The 23,554-nt window shown below is 35.7% G+C and overlaps 2 protein-coding genes across 5 annotated transcripts; one reads left to right on the top strand and one right to left on the bottom strand.

Moving 5' to 3' along the window:
* Positions 1-221: 221 nt before the first annotated feature.
* Positions 222-5,279, top strand: LOC130939775 (uncharacterized). Its single transcript, XM_057867853.1, has one exon. The coding sequence runs from the start codon at positions 222-224 to the stop codon at positions 5,277-5,279; it is 5,058 nt and encodes a 1,685-aa protein (XP_057723836.1).
* Positions 5,280-8,548: 3,269 nt separating this feature from the next.
* LOC130941048 (succinate-semialdehyde dehydrogenase, mitochondrial) lies at positions 8,549-20,034 on the bottom strand. 4 transcript variants are annotated; one of them, XM_057869410.1, is made up of 20 exons: positions 19,806-20,034; positions 18,815-18,928; positions 18,460-18,559; positions 17,455-17,503; positions 16,799-16,886; positions 16,155-16,265; positions 15,903-15,965; positions 15,414-15,524; positions 14,906-14,971; positions 14,746-14,823; positions 14,551-14,628; positions 14,106-14,172; positions 12,780-12,865; positions 12,604-12,636; positions 12,460-12,492; positions 10,763-10,863; positions 10,176-10,261; positions 9,897-10,003; positions 9,725-9,802; positions 8,549-8,803 (listed from the first exon to the last, which is right to left on the bottom strand). In XM_057869410.1, exons 1-20 carry the CDS (start codon positions 19,935-19,937, stop codon positions 8,765-8,767), a joined length of 1,620 nt encoding a protein of 539 aa, XP_057725393.1. In that variant the 5' UTR covers positions 19,938-20,034; the 3' UTR covers positions 8,549-8,764. The 4 variants fall into 4 exon arrangements, with proteins under 4 accessions (XP_057725393.1, XP_057725395.1, XP_057725396.1 ...); XM_057869412.1 differs by having other exon boundaries at positions 18,815-18,865; positions 19,806-20,009; XM_057869413.1 differs by lacking the exon at positions 19,806-20,034 and adding an exon at positions 19,225-19,317.
* Positions 20,035-23,554: the final 3,520 nt, after the last annotated feature.

Genomic DNA, 23,554 nt, shown 5'->3' on the forward strand with positions numbered 1-23,554 from the left:
CAGGTACCCACCACCTCGGTTCCAATCAACCTCCGTTGTGTTTGACCACAAGAAGTTCATCCGACCTATTCCGGAGGACGAAGTTACATCCGGCATCAACAGGTCAGAACATTTGGCGCTAGAAGAAGGGCCCCTCTGATTTCCATATGGCTGATGTTCCTCCCCCCACCCCATCCGAACTTCTGAGGATGGTGACTGAGCTTCAACAAGCAAATCAGTGAATGGCGGAGGAAAACCAGTGTATGCAGAATCAAATAGCACAATTGGAACAAGCTCGCTTAGAGCATAATAATGATAACCGCGAACACGAGAATGACGAACGACGATCAATACCTACCCACGTTTCTGACACGCCACAGCGTGGAGATGACGAAGAGCCACAGAATGAAGACCCCGAAGATGAAGGGGAAAACCCCGACAACTCTGTAGGACCATTCACAGCCGAGATAATGAATTTCCAACTGCCAAGACAGTTCACCCTGCCGACCACATTAACTCCATACGACGGGCTTGGAGACCCCAAACAGCACGTTAAAAAATTCCGATCAATCATGATCGTTAACGGTGCCTCTGATCCTATTTTATGCCGATGTTTTCCTTCTTTTTTAGATGGTCCTGCACTTGACTGGTTTTGTTCTTTGCCTGCAGATTCCATCTCACGATTTCAGGAGCTGGCCAAACAATTTGAGGACCATTTTGCAGCCTCGGCCATATACCTCCACGATTCAGATTATTTAACAACCATCAAGCAAGGCCCGCAGGAGAGTTTAAAGGATTATATAACTCGGTTCACCAAGGTTGCCATGAGCATCCCAGATCTCCATCCTGAAGTGCACCTCCACGCCATTAAGAGCGGCCTCCGACCAGGAAAATTCCAAGAAACTATTGCGGTGTCTAAACCCAAGACCTTAGCTGAGTTCCGCGAAAAGGCCAAGGGGCAGATAGATATCGAAGAACTTCGCCAGGCACGCAAGTCGGAAAAGCCTACCTTTAGAGACGACGAAAAAGCTCGGGATACCAAGAAGGGCTTCAAACCGGTCCCCCGTTACGAATCATACACTCAGTTTAACACCAAAAGGGACGACATCATTAAAGAGATTCTGAATTCTAAACTAATTAAACCGCCCCGCAAGGCAGGACATTACCCCGAGCCCAAGAACATTGACAAGTCAAAGTACTGCACCTTTCACCAGAAGCATGGACACACAACCGATGAGTGTGTCATTGCCAAAGATCTCCTCGAAAGATTAGCTCGCCAAGGCCATCTCGATAAATTTATCACAGGCCATATGGAAAAAAGAACGGCGTCCCGTTCCGAACAACCCTCGGCAGGCCAGTCATCAAAAGAAAAAGATAAGGCCCCAGCTCAACCACGAGGGGTCATAAACTGTATTTCCGGAGGTTATGCAAGTGGTGGAAGTTCAAGTTCGGCCAGAAAGCGAACGTACCGAGCTATGCTAATGGTAGAAGGCGCTGATCAAAGCTCGGAAGTAATTCCGGATGTCCCAGAGCTGACATTTCGCCCTACAGACCTCAACTACAGACACACCAACTATGACGACCCTGTAGTCATCTCTATCCAATTAGGCGACCTCATTGTTCGGAAAACATTGCTCGATCCAGGGAGTAGTGCTGATGTACTTTTTTTTGCGACATTTCAAAAAATGAAACTGAGCACTAACATTTTGCAGCCATATTCAGGAGATCTCGTCGGATTCTCGGGAGAGCGAGTCCCTGTCCTAGGCTCGGTATGGTTACAAACCACACTGGGCGACGAACCATTATCCAAAACACAGGACATCCAATACCTGGTCGTAGACTGTTTCAGCCCTTATAACGTTATTTTAGGGAGACCATTTTTAAACAAATTTGCTGCTATTGTTTCAACATATCACCTCTGTGTTAAATTTCCTGTGCAGGATGGTAGAATTGCAACCATACATGGTGACCTCCAGGAAGCTCGGCAATGCTATAACATAAGCCTGAAGCCTATCAAAAGAAACGTTGAAGCTCGGATCAACTCAATTCAATCCGAGCAACCGATCTTGACAGAGTTAGATCCAAGGGCCGATTTTCTTGAACGCCCTATGCCAAATGAGGAGCTTCAAAAGATCACCTTAACCGACGATCCATCAAAATTTACATTCATCGGAACATCAATGAAGGAGGAGGCTAAAGTGCAAATAACAAACTTTCTACGTGCAAACGCCGACCTTTTCGCGTGGACTTCAGGGGACATGCCGGGGATCAGTCCATCAGTGATAACGCATAAGCTGGCTGTTAGTCCGGCCGCTCGACCAATCTCCCAAAAGAAGAGAAACCTCGGCGCCGAGAAACGAGCAGCTTCCATGGCTGAGGTAAATAAGCTCCTCGAGGCAAGGTTCATCCGCGAAATCAGATTCACCACCTGGCTTGCCAACGTCGTTATGGTAAAAAAGAATAACGGTAAATGGCGCATGTGCGTCGATTTCACTGACTTAAATAAAGCATGCCCAAAAGATGCTTATCCTTTGCCTTGCATAGACACATTAGTTGATAATTCCTGTGGATATGACACTTTAAGTTTTATGGATGCATATTCGGGTTATAATCAAATCCTTATGCATCCATCTGACCAAGAAAAAACAGCTTTCATAACTGAATACGGAAATTATTGCTATAATGTTATGCCTTTTGGTTTAAAGAATGCAGGAGCAACGTACCAACGATTGATGAACAGGATTTTCAACAAACAAATAGGCAGAAATATCGAGGTATACGTCGACGATATGGTCGCCAAGACCAAGGTCGGCCAGTCACACATTCAAGATCTCGAAGAAATATTTGCCCAAATCAGGCAGTATAACATGCGGCTAAACCCGGAAAAGTGTGCCTTTGGGGTAAAAGGGGGAAAGTTCCTCGGTTTCATTCTAACAAGTCGGGGAATCGAAGCGAACCCAGAAAAGTGTCAGGCGATACTTAACATGGGCAGTCCAAAGACGGCAAAGGATGTCCAAAGGTTGACAGGGAGATTAGCAGCACTGTCGAGATTCCTACCATGCTTGGCCTTGAGATCTTTCGACTTTTTCCAGTGTCTAAAGAAAAACGCAAAGAGCTTTTCCTGGGACGAAAAATGCGAAGAAGCATTCCTGGACCTGAAAAATTTCCTATCCAAGCCACCCATCTTGCAGAAACCAAAGCTCGGCGAACCCTTATACCTCTACTTATCTGTCACCGAGTTAACCATGAGTTCAGCCCTCGTTAAAGAAGATGGAAAAGACCAGCAACCAATATATTTTGTAAGCAAGACACTACAGAATGCAGAGCTTAGATATCCAAAGCTTGAGAAGCTCCTTCTAGCACTTGTATTCTCGGCAAGACGCCTCCGACCATATTTTCAAAGTCACACAGTCATCGTCCGAACTGAATATCCGCTCAGGCAAATCCTCTCTAAGCCCGAGCTGGCGGGCCGACTAACTAAATGGTCAATCGAACTCTCTGAGTTCGACATACAATTCCAACCAAGGGGATCCATCAAGTCGCAGTCTTTAGCCGATTTTGTGGCAGAGTTTACAAATACTCCACCAGAAGAGGGACGTCAGTTATGGACGTTATACGTCGATGGAGCCTCAAATCCTAAAGGGGCAGGAGCAGGAATACTACTAGAAAGCTCCGACGGTATAATCCTCGAACACTCACTCAGATTCTCGTTCAAAGCCAGCAATAATCAAGCTGAATACGAAGCCCTCATAGCTGGGCTCAGGTTAGCCACAGATTTAAACATTTATGATCTAAAGGTTTTCTGTGATTCTTTATTAGTTGTGCAACAGACAAATCAAACCTTCCAAACAAAAGATCCAGTTCTCTCACAGTATTTAAAAATCGTTCACAGTTTATTAAGCAAATTCTCACATATAGAAATATCTCACATACCCAGAGAACAGAACCATAGGGCAGACGTTCTATCCAAACTAGCAACAACACAAGCACACACGGCCACACTTTTACAATCAACCTTAGATAAGCCGAGCATTGAGTTAGAACAAATTCTTAACGTCATGGCCAAAGACGGTTGGCAACAACCTTATATTCAATACTTCCTTAACGGAACTATTCCAGAAGGCATTGAAAATAAGGCCAAATTCAGAAGGCAAGCTTCTTTCTTCACATTGATTAATAACACTCTGTATAGGCGAGGATATTCTCGACCATTGTTGAAATGTTTAGACAGAGCAGAAGCCGATCTTCTCTTAGCAGAAGCCCATGAAGGAATCTGCGGCTTACATTCAGGAGCTCGAAGCCTGGCACAGAAGGCTCTACGAGCAGGATTCTATTGGCCAACAATATGGGAAGACAGTAAACATAAGGTCAGAACCTGCGACAACTGTCAAAAACACTCACCGATCATCAATATGCCTGCCGAACATCTCCACCACTCAGAGGTAAGTTGGCCATTCAACAGATGGGGAATAGATATACTCGGCCCCTTCCCCACCGCTCCAAGACAGGTAAAATTTTTGGTAGTTGCAATAGATTACTTCTCTAAATGGATTGAGGCTCAGCCGCTTGCAAAAATCACCTCTTCACAAATGATAAGTTTCGTATGGAAACATATAATTTGTAGATTTGGTATACCTGGCCATATCGTCACAGATAATGGTCGGCAATTTACTGACAGTACTTTCAAAGAATTTTTACAGAACTTAAAAGTAAAGCAACACTTTTCCTCTGTGGAACACCCGCAGTCCAACGGCCTGGCAGAAGCGGCAAACAAGATCGTCCTTCAAGCATTAAGGAAAAAGCTTGATAACGCAAAAGGCCTATGGGCCGAACTTATCCCTGAGGTTTTTTGGGCATATAACACAACAATTCATTCAACAACAAAGGAAACTCCGTTCAGACTCGTCTATGGATCAGAAGCAATGATTCCGATCGAAATAACCCAAAGCTCTATACGGACATTAGCCGAAGACCATGACAAGTCAAGACAAGCAGAGCTAGACCTAATTGAAGAAATTAGAGAAACAGCAGCAGTTCGGCACAGAGCCCTACAGCAACAGGTAGGCCGACGATATGATCGGCGCGTGGTTCCAAGAACGTTCAACATCGGAGACTTAGTACTTCGGAAAACTGAACAAGCTCGGCGACCCCCTTCTCATGGAAAGCTCGCTGCCACCTGGGACGGCCCATACCGAATTGCTGAGGTACTGGGCCGGGGAGCATATAGGCTAGAGCAAATGGACGGCACACAGATTCCAAGCACATGGAACGTCAACTCTTTAAAGCAATATTTCAGTTAAAAAACAAAAGTACCTCGCCAGTACTCTTTTTCCCACCTTGAGAATTTTTTCCCCAAAAAGGGGTTTTTTGCTCATAGGGGGTTTTAATGAGGCTGGTTAAACCTGAAACAAACTTGTACAGGTATCATTCATTTTAATGCAAATCTTCTTTCATATAAACTTCTTACTTGCAATTTATCAAATATCACATTCCTATATAAAAAGGAATAACTGATGAAAACAATAAGTCGCATTATCATACGAATGCGCAAACATAACAGTTGCCCGAGCCTTAAAATCGGCCGCATCAAAAAAAAAAAAAACTAATTAGGCAAAAATAATAAAGCCTAACCGACCAGTTTTTACCAAACTATTCCAGTTCACAAAGACAAAACATCAATGCAAATCCAGACAAGTACATAAAACTTTTAACAAACAGCAAAATACTAAAATCAGTCCCCAAGGTTGTCATTCTCAGAAACTTCCTCGTCATCCACGAGTTTACCATCTCGAATCACTTTAGCAGGATCCATGGCGCCAAAGTCACCATCCGGAAAAAGGAACTTCGCTTGATTAACAGCTCGGACAAAGCCTTCAGCAAAGGCATCCAAAATGTCACCTTGTTTGTTCTCTTCAAGCTTTTTCATCTTCGAAGACAAATCGGTAAGCCGCTCCTTCACACTTGAAAGGTCATTTTCCTTTTCCTTTAATAACACAGAAATCCTCTCATGACATTCTTTCTCAACCTTAAGTTCAGATTCGGCGTCAGTCAATTTCTTCTTTAAGTCTTTGGCATTAGACTCACTCAAAGCCAATTCCTCCTTCAGCTTGGAAATTTTTGAAGTTTCCGACAAACCCTTCCTGTGTTTCTTCTCTTGACTACGGCCAATACTAGCCAACCGAAACCCTAAAACCTGAAAGCAACAAACATCATCATTACCAAAAAAAAAATATATAATAATAATAATAAATAAAAACAACCATATAAAATAGAGGACACAGCACCTGCAAGTACGGATCAACACCTACATCCCCAACCGCTTCCACACGGTTCTTGTCAATCTCAGATTGAACAACTTCATCGGCAACAACAGTAAAAGGAAATTTCTTACTCCAAACAGAAGAACTTTCTTCATCCGCATCAAAAGAATGCAACTTCTCCTGCCTTGAAACAAAATTTGGCAAATCGTCAAGCTGCAATCTTTCCTCTTCCGGTCCCTCATTTTCTGTAACAGCGTCCGACTTCCTCTTCTTGAAAACAATATTTTTCTTCTTCAGAGGCTGATCCACCTCAGCCCCACCATCCGCTTTCTCAACGTTTGACGAGGATCCCTCAAAATTCTTGCTTTTAAACCGAGATCTCAAACTAGACGCAGTCACTCCAGGGAAGTTACCAGCTGTACACATGCATAAGGAAAGTAGTTAACAAAATTAAAATAAGATCTAAATAACTGCCGTAAGAGATAGCCGCTAAAAATCCTCACCAAAATACTCTACCACTACAGCTTTATTATCCTCCCATGACAGAAGGTCGGAAACAGAAACCAATCCCCCTTTGTCAACCATCTCAATCAAAAATGAGATTATACACTCATTGCGATTATTAATAAATTCAGGACCCAGAATATGCTGGGGATGGCAACACCAGTAAAGCGGGAATTTTTCCCCCAAATTTTCGTCTAGGTAAAAAGGAAACTCCTCGTTCACAGATTTAACTTTCAAAAACATTTCTTTGAAATCCTTGAAAGATGATTTGTACAGTTTGAAAATAGAGAAACCAGGGGTACTGTTTAAATTGATCCATAAACCTTTCCAAACACCTTTGGCTTGAAACAGAGAGAAGAACAATTCCAAATCAGGTTTTATTTCGAGAAAATCCATCAAACCCTCAAAACATCGGATGAAAGCCCACCCATTAGGATGAATTTGGGATGGAGCACAGTTGAGCTGTTTCATCACACTACACTCGAAATCAGAGAACGGAAGTTTAACCTTCAGTTCTTCAATCAGGCAGCTATAAACATAAAAATATTCGAAATCCTCCAATCTATGAAAAACACGGTCTGATCGACTGCATGGCAGCAACTCTATATGAAACCCACTCCTCACCACCCTACCAACATTTATCCTACTCACACTCTCAACATCAGAAAATAGAGATGCACGTATATGAACATCCTGGTCAACCCAATCGTATTTCCCAGAAATTTCAGTCGGAAGCAGCACATTTTTCCTCTTTTCGCTCATTTTTCACAAACATGAGAAAGCAAATTACAGAAAGTAAAGGAAGAAGAAAGAGCAGAACTAACCTCTTCTACTCATTTTTTTTTTCACTTAAAAGCTGCTGTCTTCAAAACTTAAAACACAGCGTTTATGAAAGCTTCAACTTCAAGAGCAAATTTAATTAACCTTTCAGTTCCAACATTTAATCCCAACCACACAATTCCCTCAACGGTCCAAGATAAGCCTTGGAAGTTGAACCAAATGAAGCATTAAATCAACACACTAAACCATAAAGCAAGCCGTTACTCATTTATAATAAAAAATAAAACTTTTCGTACGCCAAGCAGGAAATCTGATAAGACAAGTTGACCTGGGGGCTGACTGTACCGAGCTATTACTCGCCAATCAAAGCTCAACCTGTTCTCCTCAGATCAGGCCAAGCTTGGGGGCTGTGGTATGAACGGGTAAAAGGCCGGTTACGAGTTATAGCTCGGTAACGTATATTCCTAATCATTATAGCTCGGTAACGTATATTCATAATCATAGCTAATCGCTATAATTAAGTCGGCATTTACCTCATTCTCATAACGTCGGATATACGGATTAATGATCAGACGTTATCTAGAAAACGGCCATTTGCGGCCGACCATATAAGAATCAGAAAACAGGAGCCAAAAAGGTAAGCCATTTCGATCTAAGAACAAACATATACTGGAAAAACCCTCTTACTGACTTGAGCGTCGGAGTGCCTTTGCAGGTACCCACCACCTCGGTTCCAATCAACCTCCGTTGTGTTTGACCACAAGAAGTTCATCCGACCTATTCCGGAGGACGAAGTTACATCCGGCATCAACAGGTCAGAACAGGTTGTTATCAATAAAAATGACAATATCTATTCCCATTATAATACTGTACCAGAAAAGATATTCCTGGAAGTTGGATTCTTACGAACAATATTCTTATAAATTTAAAAGAAAAAAAAATTTGCCAACCACCGAACCACGTGCCCCCAGACCTACTTGTAATATTCTAAAAGACATTAGATAAAGAGACGGGAAAGACAAGAATGACGCTAAAGAAAATGATGATTTACCAACCCAAATGTCCTTTCCAAGCCTGCACTTATTGAGTTATTTATACAGAACTATGCAGTTAGTACATGCATTTACTGTAATAAAGAAATTACACGGTAAACCCTCCTTCAAAACCTCAAATCCACTTGAAACTGCCGCCGAGCGCGGCTAAAGACCACAGCATTTATCTTGACAGTTGCCCGTTATAGTTTATTCTTTCTTCATGTTTCCCAGGCACACATACTTGATCTGGAGAAGTAGCAAGGAAAAATTTCAATTTCATACATAGGAGTAATAGTTTAGACTTTACCACATTCAGTAGAATTTCAATTGTTTTGATTCATGAAGCACTAACATCACAAGACATAAATTCATCCATGTTTAACAAGGGTCTAATATCAGCACCAATTACAACACTCTTTAGGCTCTGAAAGCAGCAATAGGAATATAAGAAAATGAAAGTTTAAGGACTAATTGATTTGTTCTTTCATTTTCATTATCAACTTATATGTTTAATACTAATTACGAAAACACCATACTGTTTTATGCTTATAAAACAACAATGGCAATTTTATTATTATTATTATTATTAACATATTTCATTCATAAAATTTTGAAAACATGTAACAAGATACAATATAGCACTTAATATTAAAGGGTAAAATATGATTTTTGCCCCTAACGTCAAAAATACTTCTAACGTTTAATTTCATTCGATTTTGTCCCTAACGTTTTCTATTTGCATCAAAATCACCCCCAAACCTTAATTCCATCTAAAATGTTAGGGATAAAATTGAAAACGTCCAAGGGTAGTTTTGAAACAAATCGAAAACGTTAATGACAAAATTGAATGAAATTAAATGTTAGGGGTATTTTTTCTAGAATCGCAAACACCAGGGACAAAAAAATATACTTTACTCATTAATATTTAATAGTAACTGCCCACCACCACACTAAAATTCATTCTTAAGTATGCCTTTTCATGTCTCATTTATATTTGTTATGTATTTGTTTGTTTTAATTAAACCACAATTGAAACTTACTTTTCCAAATTTTAGAGGACATCAATGATTTAAGTATAATCAATTGTTATAAAGTATGTAGCAATTTCATTTTCCAAAAGTCAAATGATTGCAAATGAGAATACTGGAACTTTAAATTTATAGTTACCTCCAAATATTCATCCATCCCATACTTTGAGCCTTCTCTTCCAAGGCCCGACTGTTTAAAACCACCAAATGGTGCCACCTACTTCAACAAATACACATAGGTAAAATTCATTAGCAGAACAACAATGTATACAATCACCATATAATCTCATTCAATAAGGAATGAGATGCACCTCAGTCGAGATTACTCCTTCATTAATACCAACAAGTCCATATTCGAGAGCCTCAGCAACACGCCATGAGCGTTGGATACTGTTTGTAAACACATATGAACCCAAACCTTCATATGTGCAGAAAAGTTCCATGTTCAAAAAATTGTCAATGTTGAATCAATAACCAGATATAGGAAAATGTAGCAGACGTACAGTAAAAGTGGGAATAAATAAATAAATCAATAAAATCCTTCCAGGAAGTGGAAAGAACCAAACTGAAAAAAATGAAACTGCACGAACCTGCATTTGTGTCATTGGCAATCCGGATAGCATCCTCTTCGGTTTTGAACCTCAAAAGGGGTGCAACAGGTCCAAACACTTCCTCTCTGATGTATGAAAAAATCATTTGGGTGATTTGACAAGTACACAGTTGAACAAAAATTTCAATAAAATCCCAGCTGATTGATACATAACAAATCATAGCTATGGGTTCCAGATGTTAATATTAATTAGTCGCAAAATTTTTGAATGAAAAAGAATTTTATTGAGATAATGATCGGAAATATAGTGTAAAAACCGAAAAACAAAGGAGATTAAGAGATCCTCTTCACACAAATAAGAGGGCATGCACGCATAGACACACAAAATGAAGAAAAGCATTCCGATCACTTGGTACATCTGAAACTAAGGAAATTTTCTCCAAAAAGTATAAAGCAAATAGAAATGGAACACCTACAAAATTTGCTTTTTTGAAAGTATGTTAGTCAGGGTACTATCACTAGTCCAAAAGTTCATTAAAACACTAGGTCAGTTTCTAGTCATAACACAGTATATCACATTAATTAGCAGCAAGTTAGAATCACTATATAGCATCTCTAAATGCTTACCTTGATATGCGCATATCACTGTTGACATCACCGACAACTGTTGGTTCATAAAAGGTAAATCCAAGGCTATGTCTTTTACCCCCAAGCATTACCTTTGCCCCCTGAAGATAAAAATGAATTGAATAATCTGAGCTATTATATTTTGTAACCTCGAAGACATGTCCATTTTGGTATCTTTTCCAAACACTAAAGGTACATGTACACTTGAATACAAAAACTAAAGGAAAAGTATATTTTTTGTCCTTAATGTCTTTCAAAAATTTCAAAAATATCCCTAGCGTTTAATTTGATTTAATTTTGGTCCTAAAGTTTGAATTAAGTTTTAATTTTACCTTCACTATTCTCTAACTCTCACCACTACCCCACCCCACCCCAGATGCAGCCACTGCCACCTCACCCTACCCCAACCCCCCCCCCCCCCCCACACACAACAAAAACACCCTAACTACCTTCTCTGACTTGACACCGTCAAACTCCTTGCTACTGTCATTGTTGCACCTCCACCCTTGTTCTCGAATTGCAGTCGCAGTTGTTGCTTAATCACTCCCTCTCACTTGCTTAATCACCCGTGTCCTTGCACTCGTAGCCATCACCTCACTTCCTCACTGGTAGTCACCACCATTGCAGTCATCACTTCCACCCACTCACCTCCTTCTTTCATTGGCTAGTCGTCTCCCTCTCCACCACTGGTTTCAGCTTCAAAATCATAAAGGGTTTGAAGTATGCTTCTTGTTGTCAGATTGGAGGTGATGAGTTTCGGATTAAGGGTAAAATTGGTCAAAAACTTTTGACTAAATATTGACCACAAAAAATTAACCATAAGGATAGAATTGAAACTTATTTCAAATATTAGAGACAATTATTTCAAATATTAGAGACAAAACTGAATCAAATTAAAAGTTAGGGGCATTTTTTAAACTTTTAAAAAAAATTAAAGACAAATGTATACTTTATTAACAAATAAATAATAAAAATTGGCTCTTTCTATTCTGTATACTTATGTGGCCAAAAAGGCTTTAGGAGATGCCACAGCCACTAATAAGGAACACAATGTAAATGTATTTTCTGAAACTGGTTTCTGATAATATAACACAATGGAATTATCTTATTAATGTAGCAAACTCTACAATCAAGATATAACTTTCCTAATAACTTGAATTGAAGGAATGTGGATAGCTTTGTTATATATTGAACGTGTTCCTTCATAGAAGAGACCTTAAAAATTAAACTTGGAATGCATAAGCCATCTTTATTATTTGCTTAAATTGGACCTTTTTTCAGGGTTGGGACAATATGTACTCTACCTTAGAATATTTAGTTACAAAAGCTTTAATACCATGTCTGGAACCAATTCTCTAAAAGGCTTAAGCTATTAAGTAGAGACATAAATGACTTCATTACATCATCACTAATGTTTTGATGATGTTGCACAAGCATAGATCGCAATAGCAAAAAAGTAAACAGAAAACATTCAGGTGGCATAAAATGGCCTTATGGCAGATAAAATGTTCAGTTATATATATAATTCATGAACAAAATAACCCATAGGGGATTTCAGGTGGCATAGCATGGTTGATAGTTGGCAGAAACAAGTGTTTATTTAACTTTCTCATCTTTATTATGTTACAAGAATGTTCGAATAGATTGGGGGATTAAGTAGAGAGAATCAAACTTGAGGAATAGCACAAATGACAAACCTTTGATGTAGCATCTTGAAGCAAGGTCTCAACCTGTAAGGAAAATAACAAAGCACGCCATGAGGGACAGAACTCCTATGAGTTAGAGGAGAAATCCAGAAACAATGCATAAAAGATACTGAAAACACTAAAAGAAACACACACCTTTTTAACTGCAGCTTCATTGATCAGAGGGCCCTGTTTAGAGATGGATAATTTGGTTACGTTATGAAGCAGAAATATAACCATATGTCATGAATACTCCAAAAGTCTAAACTAGAAAAGATTACATATAAATGGAAAGCAAGAAAGTAAATATCCAGAAAATGAATAATAACTACCTGAACCACATCTTCACCAAAACCGTCCCCAACTTTCATATTCCGAACAGCATCAATCAAAGCCTTTGCAAATTTATCATATATACCTTCGCAGAGAAATTTCACTAAATAAGGTAAAGCAATAAATTTTGAGCAAAATAACATGCCTAGATGCACATTTGCACAGTGATTTGAGTTTGAAACAGCCAATCAATAGGAGTACACTAACAGTACTAATAAGAGGAAGTTTCCATATAAGAATGTATATGCAGCTTCTTTCTAGTCCATATATACTGTTCTCTTATTTTTGTTTCAGACAATTTTTTCCCCTTTTTGAGTGATAAAAGTGGATGCATTATTAACCAGAACAGAAGGATATTACAAACTGTTACATACCCAAGTAAGAATGAAGAAAGAATAGAAGCTTCTAATCCTAAAGGGAAGCAAATTTCTCTTCTGCCCTTACATTACACAAGAAGGAAGAGAGTGGAGGGTAGAATATGAAAGACTAGGGAAGAAAATATTCATGTAACTGATTTGCCACATGGCACTGTTAGTGGGGAAAACGTGAATGAGGGTCAGGAGGGATGATTCTAACAAATTTTGATGATTGGAACGAAGAGAGTATAAGTAGCAGCAAAATACGGAGAGAGAGGTAGGTAGACTTTTGGAAAGAAAATAAGGCTAGGCTAGGAGAGTGAGGCCGGCTCTTACCATCACAGCCTCTATCTTTTCTTTCTTGTATTACCTTTCATCTATATCAGTAAATTGAGTGAGATCAACTTGATTCACTCTTCCATTCTGTTTTGCTGTTTTGTTCCGTGTTAGGTACCAGTTGTTACACAAATACTACAGAGGACAAGAAATCTTCAATACAAAGTAGGAATGAATGAAAATCAAAAGGCCAATGCTTTTCAATCTGTCTGTAAATCTGAGAGACATCCCTCTAAAAGGATCAGGTGTCTTGCACCAAATAACAAACAAGAAGCCTACGCACTGCAATCAGACATTAATTAAAACAACACGATATTCCACGTCCAAGTTATGAGATCAAAACTTAGAATAAGAAACGTTACAAATGCTTTGCCTGAATCTTGTAAAGAAATCTAATGTCATCTATATGAGATATACATGGTACTTTCTAGTATGTACGAGACATTATCAATACTTCGTCAAGTTGGAAGAAGAAACATAAAGCAAGTATTTGGAGACACCAAAGTATTTGATATCCAACAAGAAGGCATAAACTCAAAATCATGAACACATGTCAACTGAAGAGTTAAGAGGTGACACATCAGACAAACAATTATAATGTTGATATTGACAATACTATTCTTTTAATCTAACCTTCTTGCACAAGAATTCTGTTCGCGCACACACATGTTTGTCCACTATTGCGGTACTTTGCTGCAAGCTGCAATAAAAAGAAGTTGGAAAAAAAATAAAAGATTAAAAAAAATAAAAGAAAAAAAATGTTAAGCTCACTAATATCTTCATAACAGAAAGAGGTGGGACCAAAGAAGGCCAACCCTCAATTTTCAAGTTAGCAGATACAACTACAAATGAGAACACTGCTGTTACGCTTCTGCAGTTCAAATATTTTCATAGATTATTTGAGTCAACATAGAGAATTCAAGAATTATCCAGTACTGTTAGAGTTATCACTTTAATGTCTCAGGCTCAGGCACTACATACAGTCCTTGTTGCCAGATCAGACACATCATATCTATACAAATAACAGCTTAAACAAAATCATCATTTTAACCAACATGTATTTCATCCTTTAACTTACAGTTCCTTTAACTGCAATATCAATGTCAGCATCATCAAAAATTATGCACGGTGCATTGCCACCAAGTTCCAGAGATACCTAAAAGTTTAAGAGAAAAAAATAAATAAATATTATATCAGGTTGGGTAGAAATCCATTTGAATAAAATTTTCTAGATCTTTTATATGAAAAAATTCATCTGAACATCTTAGCATACTTTTTTTACTGTCTCAGCAGAACCTGCCATCAATTTCTTTCCAACAGCTGTTGAGCCTGTGAATGTGATTTTGCGTACCTAAATAAGGTTGAAAAGTTCATTCAGCTGATCAATTATACCTGTAACATAACATGTTTGTAAAATCTCATGCTGACAGAACCTGAGGACTTGCAAGTAAAGCATCACCAATTTCAGGAGCATTTCCCATAACCACATTCACAGCACCCTACATCATTAATCACAATCATTAGAATGATATAATATGAGCAGAGTAAACAAACTTTATGGGGGAAATTAATGATGACTATGGCCATAAAAGGAAGCCAAATTTGCATTTCTCTTCTGCAGACCTACTTCAAGTATGTATTGAAATGGAACTCAAAATATCACAATAGAGTTAAGTACTAAAGTAAGGAGATTTGAAGAAATATGCAGGGAAACTACAATAATCTCACATCTTCAAATAATGCTTTTTATTAAAGTAGATTCGGTACCAAAATATCCTGATAAACTTCAAACAAATATCACTAGTATATTTGGCATGCAACCAAAGTAATTTTACATAAATTTTATACAAATTTACCACCTATCCAAAGGGAAAATTATAGAGCCAATTAGCCAAATACACAATTAAAATTTATACAAGAAAAGTAGGTGTAAGAAACTACCGCAGGTATTCCAGCTTGAATAGCAAGTTCGGCTGCAGCTAATGCAGTGAGAGGTGTAAGTTCAGAGGGCTTTATGACCACTGTACATCCACATGCAAGAGCTGGACCAACCTGAAAAAAGATAAATACAGATATGGCAAAATGGATGTTATTCACTTCCTTAAATCACTCAAAAGTTAAAATGGTCAAACTCTTATCTATATAGACTCTAGGGTGTATATCTTGCTTTTTGGTTTCATTTTCAATCAATACTTTTCTCTTAGAATTATAAAAAGGGCATGTTCTTATTTTGTTTTTTTGCCATTCAAGGTTTTGTGAAGGAAATGGCGTAAACGAATTTCCTGTTACAAGTATTTTCTTAAAAGATCTTTGACAAAGAAAAACATGAGACCAAGAGGATATCTCTATAATTATGAACAGATCAACAGAAATGAAAAAAAAAATAAAAAAAGAAAACAAAATACCCTCTAAAGATTCAACTCAACATACCTTCCGTGTGATCATAGCCAGGGGGAAGTTCCATGGTGTGATCGCACCTACAACCCCGACAGGCTGCAAATCGCAGAAAAATAAATAAATAAAAGCCATGTCATTAATATGCAAACAGTCGCTGAATATTTAACAGCAAAGTCTTTTCCCGAACTTCCAATATGAAGGTCAATTAAAAAAGGAAAATTGCCAACATTACACCATTCATATACATTAAATTTGCATTAAATCACAATCATTTTTCAGGTTTACCTGCTTTAGAACAAATAACCGTCGATCAGACATAGGAGCAGGAATTATATCCCCATATATGCGTTTAGCCTCCTCAGCAGAAAATTCAATAAAGCCAGCCCCATAGTTTACCTACAAAACAACAAACTTTTTAACATATAGACCAAATAAATGAGCCCATTATGCATCTCTGAGAGCCAAAAGTACATTTGTTCATACTTTTTTTAGAGAAAACGAAGTACTTCCAATGATTTTCATGCTTCTCCAAAAGAGAACCAGAAAATTTTTAAGCAGATTGCGAGCTAATTATCCCAAAAGTAAAAGCAGTATAACAGAAGATCTTCAAATATACATTTCACACTATCTTCAAAATAGTACTTCTATTTTACCATATCCAAACAGTTTAACGAAATAGAAGATCTTCAATTACATTCAAATGCAAAATATTTTTCTACTTCTAGTTTTACTTCTATTTCTAATTCTACATTTAAATCGGTACTTCTCCTGAAATATAAAGAAAAGAAATCATTGAAATTCCAAAAAAAAATACACAATATAAGAAAAAAGAAACAAGAAATAAGAAAAAAAATAAGGAAAAAATAACAAAAATAAATTACACAATGACTAAATTCCAAGAAAATAACAAAAATTTATCTACCCTGTACCTCACCCATAGCCTCCTTAAGAGGCTTCCCTTGCTCCAAGGTCATAAGTTGAGCAAGCTCTTCTTTATGAGCCATTAGTAAATCATACCTTAAAAGAATTAAGGAGAAAATTTCAGAAAACCGTAAAAGTTATCAAGACAGAGTTACTACTCAGAAAACTTCCATCATGATTAAACAATGCAATGGATGAAGCCAAATGCAAGCTTCATTCATGTCAGTAATTAGTATAATTTTAACAAAGATAGTGCAATGATAATTTGAAGTATTTATATCATCCATATTGAGGTATATATGAGCATACATATGCACACAGGACTACTTCCCTTTTCTATATTATCTGCATTTGCAAGGGTACCTAATGCTGTCAATTCTTGGGCCTAATAGGAGTTCTATATAACATTAGCAACTACAAGATGATTAATGTGCATATCAATTAAGCTAAAACTGTTAAGTACTTAAGTGCAGAAACTCTATGAATTGATACTGCAACACAGTGCTAAATAAATAATGATGTTTATTCATGGATAAAATGACTAAATCAAATTACATCAACAACGCGTAAATGGTCTCAAAGCTTGAAAAAAAAAAATCAGTGTCCAAGTTGAATATGTTCATAAAAGCATGTGGTTCTTGATATTAATAGAGAAAAACTATACCATTTCCTCAAAAGTTTGCTTCTCTCAGCAGCAGTGGTTTTGCTCCATGCTGCACAGAAAAATTTAGTAACTAACTTAATGTGAATTTTTTAGATAAAGGAAGTTTATTAGAAAGGGAGAGACAAAAATGAAAGAGTATAATATATTGTCCAGGAGAAGGGTTCCACACTGAAAAACATAAAAAAAAAGGGAAACCCCACATTACTAATCTTTCTATGCTCTTATGTTCCTTTGTACCTTCTTTGAAGCAAATATTTGGGGTAAACAGCCACCTTATCTAACCTAACCCCCATTTTAAATCTCATAAAGGCCTAGTTAGAAGTGTCAACCTAGTGACATCTTGACAACAAAAAATTGCATTTAGACATCCGAAGAAAACTCCCATTAGACTTCTCTTATCCTTGATGGATCTTGGCTTCCTAAAGAACTAAAATTCATAGTCATTATAATATTGTCAATAATCCAAAGTATACCAACAGAAAAGAATACTGAATACTAGTTAGTTCATCATTTTCACCAACTATGATTTAAAACATCAGCAAAGGGAACTTTGAAGAGGAAAAAAGCATTGAGTTAGATGATAGACAACATAAACTACATTTATAATCAACATTGACCATGACAATGGAGTATGCTAAAGTATGGTGCATCTAACAGCTACATTCAGTTCCAACCGTAAGCACCACAACATTTTTTACTAAATGAAAATGTTCTTATCAATAATAACAAGAGATATTAATCTAGATAGGCCAGCAAGCTCTTGTTAAAGAATAAATAAAGAATGATCGTTTACTTGTCCCAAACTTGTTACTACCATTTAACGTAACAATCTCAAAGGGATATATTTTGGAAAAATTTGCATTAGGTTGGACAAGTAACATCAGTTCCTAACCTCTTTGACAACTCTGCACAATCTTATGTAAGACATATATTCTGCACCTTGTTACAACTTACAACATTATATTAGTCCTATTTGACAACTTTGCACAATCTCAAGTATCATACATCTATATGCATCATATGCTGAAGCAATCGCATCATTTGTCTCTTTTCCGCCCATGCACGCGACATCCGCTATAGATTCACCTGTTGCTGGATTATAAACCTGCCACAGCATTCAATATATGATATTCTTATACAATACCACTATCAAATAAAGGAACTTAGAGGTACGACAAGAGAAAGATTATTAAATTGCAGCCTTAGATTGTGATCAAAAATAAGAATTGACAAAATAAAAAGAAAGTGCATGTTGCCCCACCTCCCTTTACCTTGACAATTAGAGGCCTTCAAACATAATAAAAGGGAAATAGATAAGGGGAAAAACTAAAATAAAATAACAGCAGCTGTACCATTTTACCTGTATGGTTTTCCCATCGTAGGAATCACTCCATTTACCTCCAATTAGACCCTGTGTTTTCAATAAACCAGATCTGTTAAGCTGGGAAGCGATGCTCCTAGCATTCATGCTTATCTGTCATTGGAAAACTCTTACTCAGGCACCAAACTATGAAAAATCTATGCACACACACATCTACCATTGGGAAACTCTTACTCTGGCACCAAAATATGAAAAATCCATACGTGTGTTCACATACATTAAAAAAAAAACACCCTAAAATATAATACACAATTATAAGTGAACAATAGACACCTATTTTGGGCTTCAAAGATGCAACTTCCAACTTTTGGTCCTTCCGTAATGAATCTATCAAAACAACCCTTCAATAACAAACATAAAATTCATCTAAAAAGTTGATACCAAATTACCATTTTAATGCATTTATTATCCGAGGATCATAGTCATCACACTTATATTTTGGAGGACCAAGTACTTCAAGGTAATAATTTGGGCGCCGGGGGGGGGGGGGGGGGGGGGGGGGGGGTGAGGAGGTGGGGTAGATGGATCTGCACAATCCAATTCAAGCCAAGCTTATCACCCTTCCTATAAACAGCTTTTCAGTTTTCATTTTTAATCAGTGTCCCATTCAATAAAACAAACCGACTAAAAGCATTATTATTATTATTATTATTATTTTATGTATCTTTGAAAAAATGATTTATTTATAAATAAATAAAATTATAAATTTTTATAAGTAATAATATATTTTAGTCTGATATATAAATAAATAAAAATAAGAATTAAAATTTTTAAAAAATTTAAATTATTTATTTTTAGTTATTTCAAAAAAAATTTAACTTTTGAATAAATTTTAATTCCTAACCTTTCAAATGAGCTCAAAATATAAATAAGGATAATAAAAGAAAGTAAAGCGCACGGACACACAATAAAAAGGGTAACATTACACGTTGAAAGACGGTTCAAGCAATTGGGGGAAAAGGGGAGTTACCTTTCGAGTGAGGGGAGGAGCTGAATGCTGCATGTGAATAGGAGGGAGAAGATGGGAAGAACGACGGAGAAGCTTCGATGATGATCGGAGTGCCATGGTCCGAAGGTTCACTGCTGCGAACGAAACCGCCATTAGTTATTGCTTCAGTGCCAATCGTCACTCTTTCACAGTCTCACTGACCAAATTGCACAACAAGCGCTCGCCTCATTGCTTGCTATATAATAATCCTAGCATAGGGACCCGTGTTTCGCACGGGCATGAAAAGAAATTCGTGATAATTTTTTTGGTTTAATTATTTGATTAGTCTCAATAATCTCACCAACTTTATGATTAAGTGTTTATATTTTTCAATTAAATTCTTATATTATAAGATAAAAATCTAATTGAAAAATATAAAAAATTAATTATAAATTTAATAAAAATTATAATATAATTACAAATTAAGGATTAATTTATTTTTTAACTAAATCTAACTAAATTAGTATAAGTTTAGTAAAAAAATGTCGATATATATTTTTTTGTTCTTTTGTGCTTCTGCATCACACAAATTTTTATTGAAAAGCACAAAAATTTATTAATATATCATATAAATTTTTAAAATATAACATACAAAATTTTACATATAATACAAACTTATTGATATAACATAAATTTTTGTATATAATATACAAATGTTTGCATATAATAGAAACTTTTACGTATGTCACTTAATTTTGTTACGAACTTATGTATTTTGTTTATTATATGAATCAATGTTCTAAATATATTATTTTCCAAAAATTTGTGGGTTGTATTAATATTTTTATATTGGACACTAAAATTTGTATTATATATATTTTATTGGTTATGTGTCAATATTTTGTACATGTGATTCTTCAAAAAATTTTGTGTTGTAAATTAAAATTTGTGTGTTGTGTACCAAAATTAATGTGTTATACATAGGGCTGGAAGTGAGTCGAGTTAGACCAACCTCAAGCTCGACTCATAAAAATTGAGGTTGACTCACAACTTGATTTATTAACAATCAAGTCTATCTCTAAGCTCAAATTCGACTCACCGAAAGTTTACGAGCTAGCTCGAACTCACAAGCTAGATCAAAAAACGAGCACATAATCTATAATTCTATATCAATAAATTATAACTTATATATATTAAAAAATTTAATTTTATATGTTTTCTATATATCAATTGTAAATATTTTTATTTATGTCTTACATCAAAATTATATATAAAAAATAACTATAAAAAAATTTATACATATATATATATATAATCGATCCAGCTCACAAGCTAATAAGCTGAGCTTATCTAAACTCAAGTTCGACTCATTTAATTTATGAGTTTAATTCTAGTCTCAAACTCAACTCACCAGTTCATGAGTTCAGTTTATAGAGCTATTAACAAGTCGAGCTCAAGCTAATTCATGAGTTGACTTGACTCACTTCCAGCTTAGATATACACTAAAATTTCTGTGCTCTAATTTTCTTAACATTTATAGGAGAAAAGAAGATAAAAACGATGAGCAGAGGCGGAGCCTCATAGTAAGGAAGGGGCAATGGCCCCCTAAATTTTAATTTCTTCAAACAAATTACATATAAATTTTAATTTAGCCCCCTTAGATTTTTTATTATGGTCTTATTTTATTGTGAAATTAATTTTTGGCCCCTCTATAATATTCCACCTAACTCCACCCCTGACGATAACGATGATGATAATGATAATAAAAAGGATGAGAAAGAAACAAAAGAAAAGAAAAAATTAAACAATAACAATAACATCACAAAAATGGCGATGACGATGGCGGCAGTGGCGGCGACAAGCCGACAACAACAAAAAGAAGCGCACAAAAAAGAAGAAGATGATGATAACGATGATAAAAAAAGAAAGAGAAAAAAAAAAGAAGAAAAAGAAGAAGTGTCCGTGTGTATACAAATGAGAAAAAGTACATAAACTTAGTTAAAATCTTGGTTTAAAAAATACTCAGAAGCCTAGTATTTCTCTTTTATTTATTATACATTACTAATTTTACAACTAAAATGTATCACTTATTACTCTCTCATTGCAATTGAAATCAATTTTTTTCCTCCAAAATTAAATAGTTCACTCCTCCTCTTTTTCCTTTTTTGTATCTTTTCCATACTTTCACCAATTCTATCTCTCTTATATATTATTATTATCATTAATGACTAATTACAAATTTGACAATCAAAATGTGCAACATAACATTCTCTAATTGAAATTAAAATATTAAAATTGAAATTAAAGTATAGTTCTATTATATTACTAATTTAACAACTAAAATATATCACATAACACTCTTTCATTAAATTGAGAGAAAATATTTTTCTCCAAAATTAATAAACTCTCTTTCTATATCCTCTTATCTACCTCTCTTCACTTCTCTATTTCTCTTACCCTTCTCAGTATATAACTTATAATTTATATTACTAATTTGATAAATTAAAATGTGTCACGAGATATTATTTTATTATAATTAAAATAAAAATATGTTCTTCTAAATTAATAATATCTCTCTTTCTCTCCTTCTTCTTTATCTTTCTCTATCTTTTATTTTTTATTCTTTATCTCTCTCTACCTTTCTATTCTACAAAAAAATAAAATTAATAAAATAATATAATTTTAATAAATTCATAAAATTATAAGGAATAAATTAAATTTATAATTAAATATAATTAAAAAATATTTCATAATATTATTCATATAAAAAAATATATTATCATTTATTATTATATTCATATTTTTTAATTTTTTATTTAATTTCAAATTTTCACTACTTGTATTTTTAATCTATATTTTTACTTCCCTTCTTTCAAATATTTATTACATATAATTTGGAGAGAATAGTAATTTTTTATTAATAATTAGAATCAAAATTTAATTATTTCAAAAAAAATTAATTTTGAGTTAATTTTATAATTATTAATATAAATTTTTATATACTAATATCTAAAATTATATTTTTATATACATAGAGAGAACAATATTATTTTTAAATAACAAGTATGAAAAAATTAATTATTTTTATTTGTATAACAGATTTAACACCTAATCAAATGTAAAATTATACACATTAAATTCTTTCAAGTTTTAGATAATGAATATTAAAATTAATTATTAATAAAAAAATTAAACTCCTTCACATGAAAATAATAACTAAAAAACTTATTATTTGATTTTTTAATCTACGGAGATCCTGGACTTTTTAGCTGCCGATGTAGTTTTAAAATACTTATATTCATGTAATGTTATACAAGCAAAAATATTAGTAATCTATTATATATTCTATTATATATATTATTAATTTTAGGGATAAGTACTTTTTTCGTCCCCAAGGTTTGGGGTCAAAATCAAAATCGTCCCCAACCTTTTTTTCTTATTAAAATCATCCTCAACGTTATAAAACGTTATAAAATCGTCCTTATTCGAATTTTTGGACCAAAATACCCTCATCATCATCATTCTCTTCTTCACCTTCTTCACCCTACCACCTCCACTGCCACAACCACCATCAACACCACCACCACCACCACCACAACCACCATCAACATCAAGCCCCTCACCGTAACCCCCCACCCCTCACCCCATCACCGTAACCCTCCCCACCCCACTCCCTCATCTCCAACCCCTCACCCCTCACCCATCACCGTAACTCTCCCCACCCCCACACCCCACTCCCTTACCCCTCACCCTCTCACTGTAATCACCTATCCCCCTTCCTCATGCTCCTC

This window comes from Arachis stenosperma, chromosome 7 (genome assembly GCF_014773155.1).
Source record: "Arachis stenosperma cultivar V10309 chromosome 7, arast.V10309.gnm1.PFL2, whole genome shotgun sequence".
Classification (NCBI taxonomy): domain Eukaryota; kingdom Viridiplantae; phylum Streptophyta; class Magnoliopsida; order Fabales; family Fabaceae; genus Arachis; species Arachis stenosperma.

Coding starts and splice junctions, on each gene's coding strand:
- LOC130941048 (XM_057869410.1), bottom strand. CDS start 19,937: ATGGCGGTTTCGTTCGCAGCAGTGAACCTTCGGACCATGGCACTCCGA. Junction 15,525..15,902: donor TGGCTATGATCACACGGAAG/GTATGTTGAGTT, acceptor ATCTTTTTTCAG/GTTGGTCCAGCTCTTGCATG. Junction 12,866..14,105: donor CAGAATTCTTGTGCAAGAAG/GTTAGATTAAAA, acceptor TTCTCTGCGAAG/GTATATATGATAAATTTGCA.
- LOC130939775 (XM_057867853.1), top strand. CDS start 222: ATGGCGGAGGAAAACCAGTGTATGCAGAATCAAATAGCACAATTGGAA.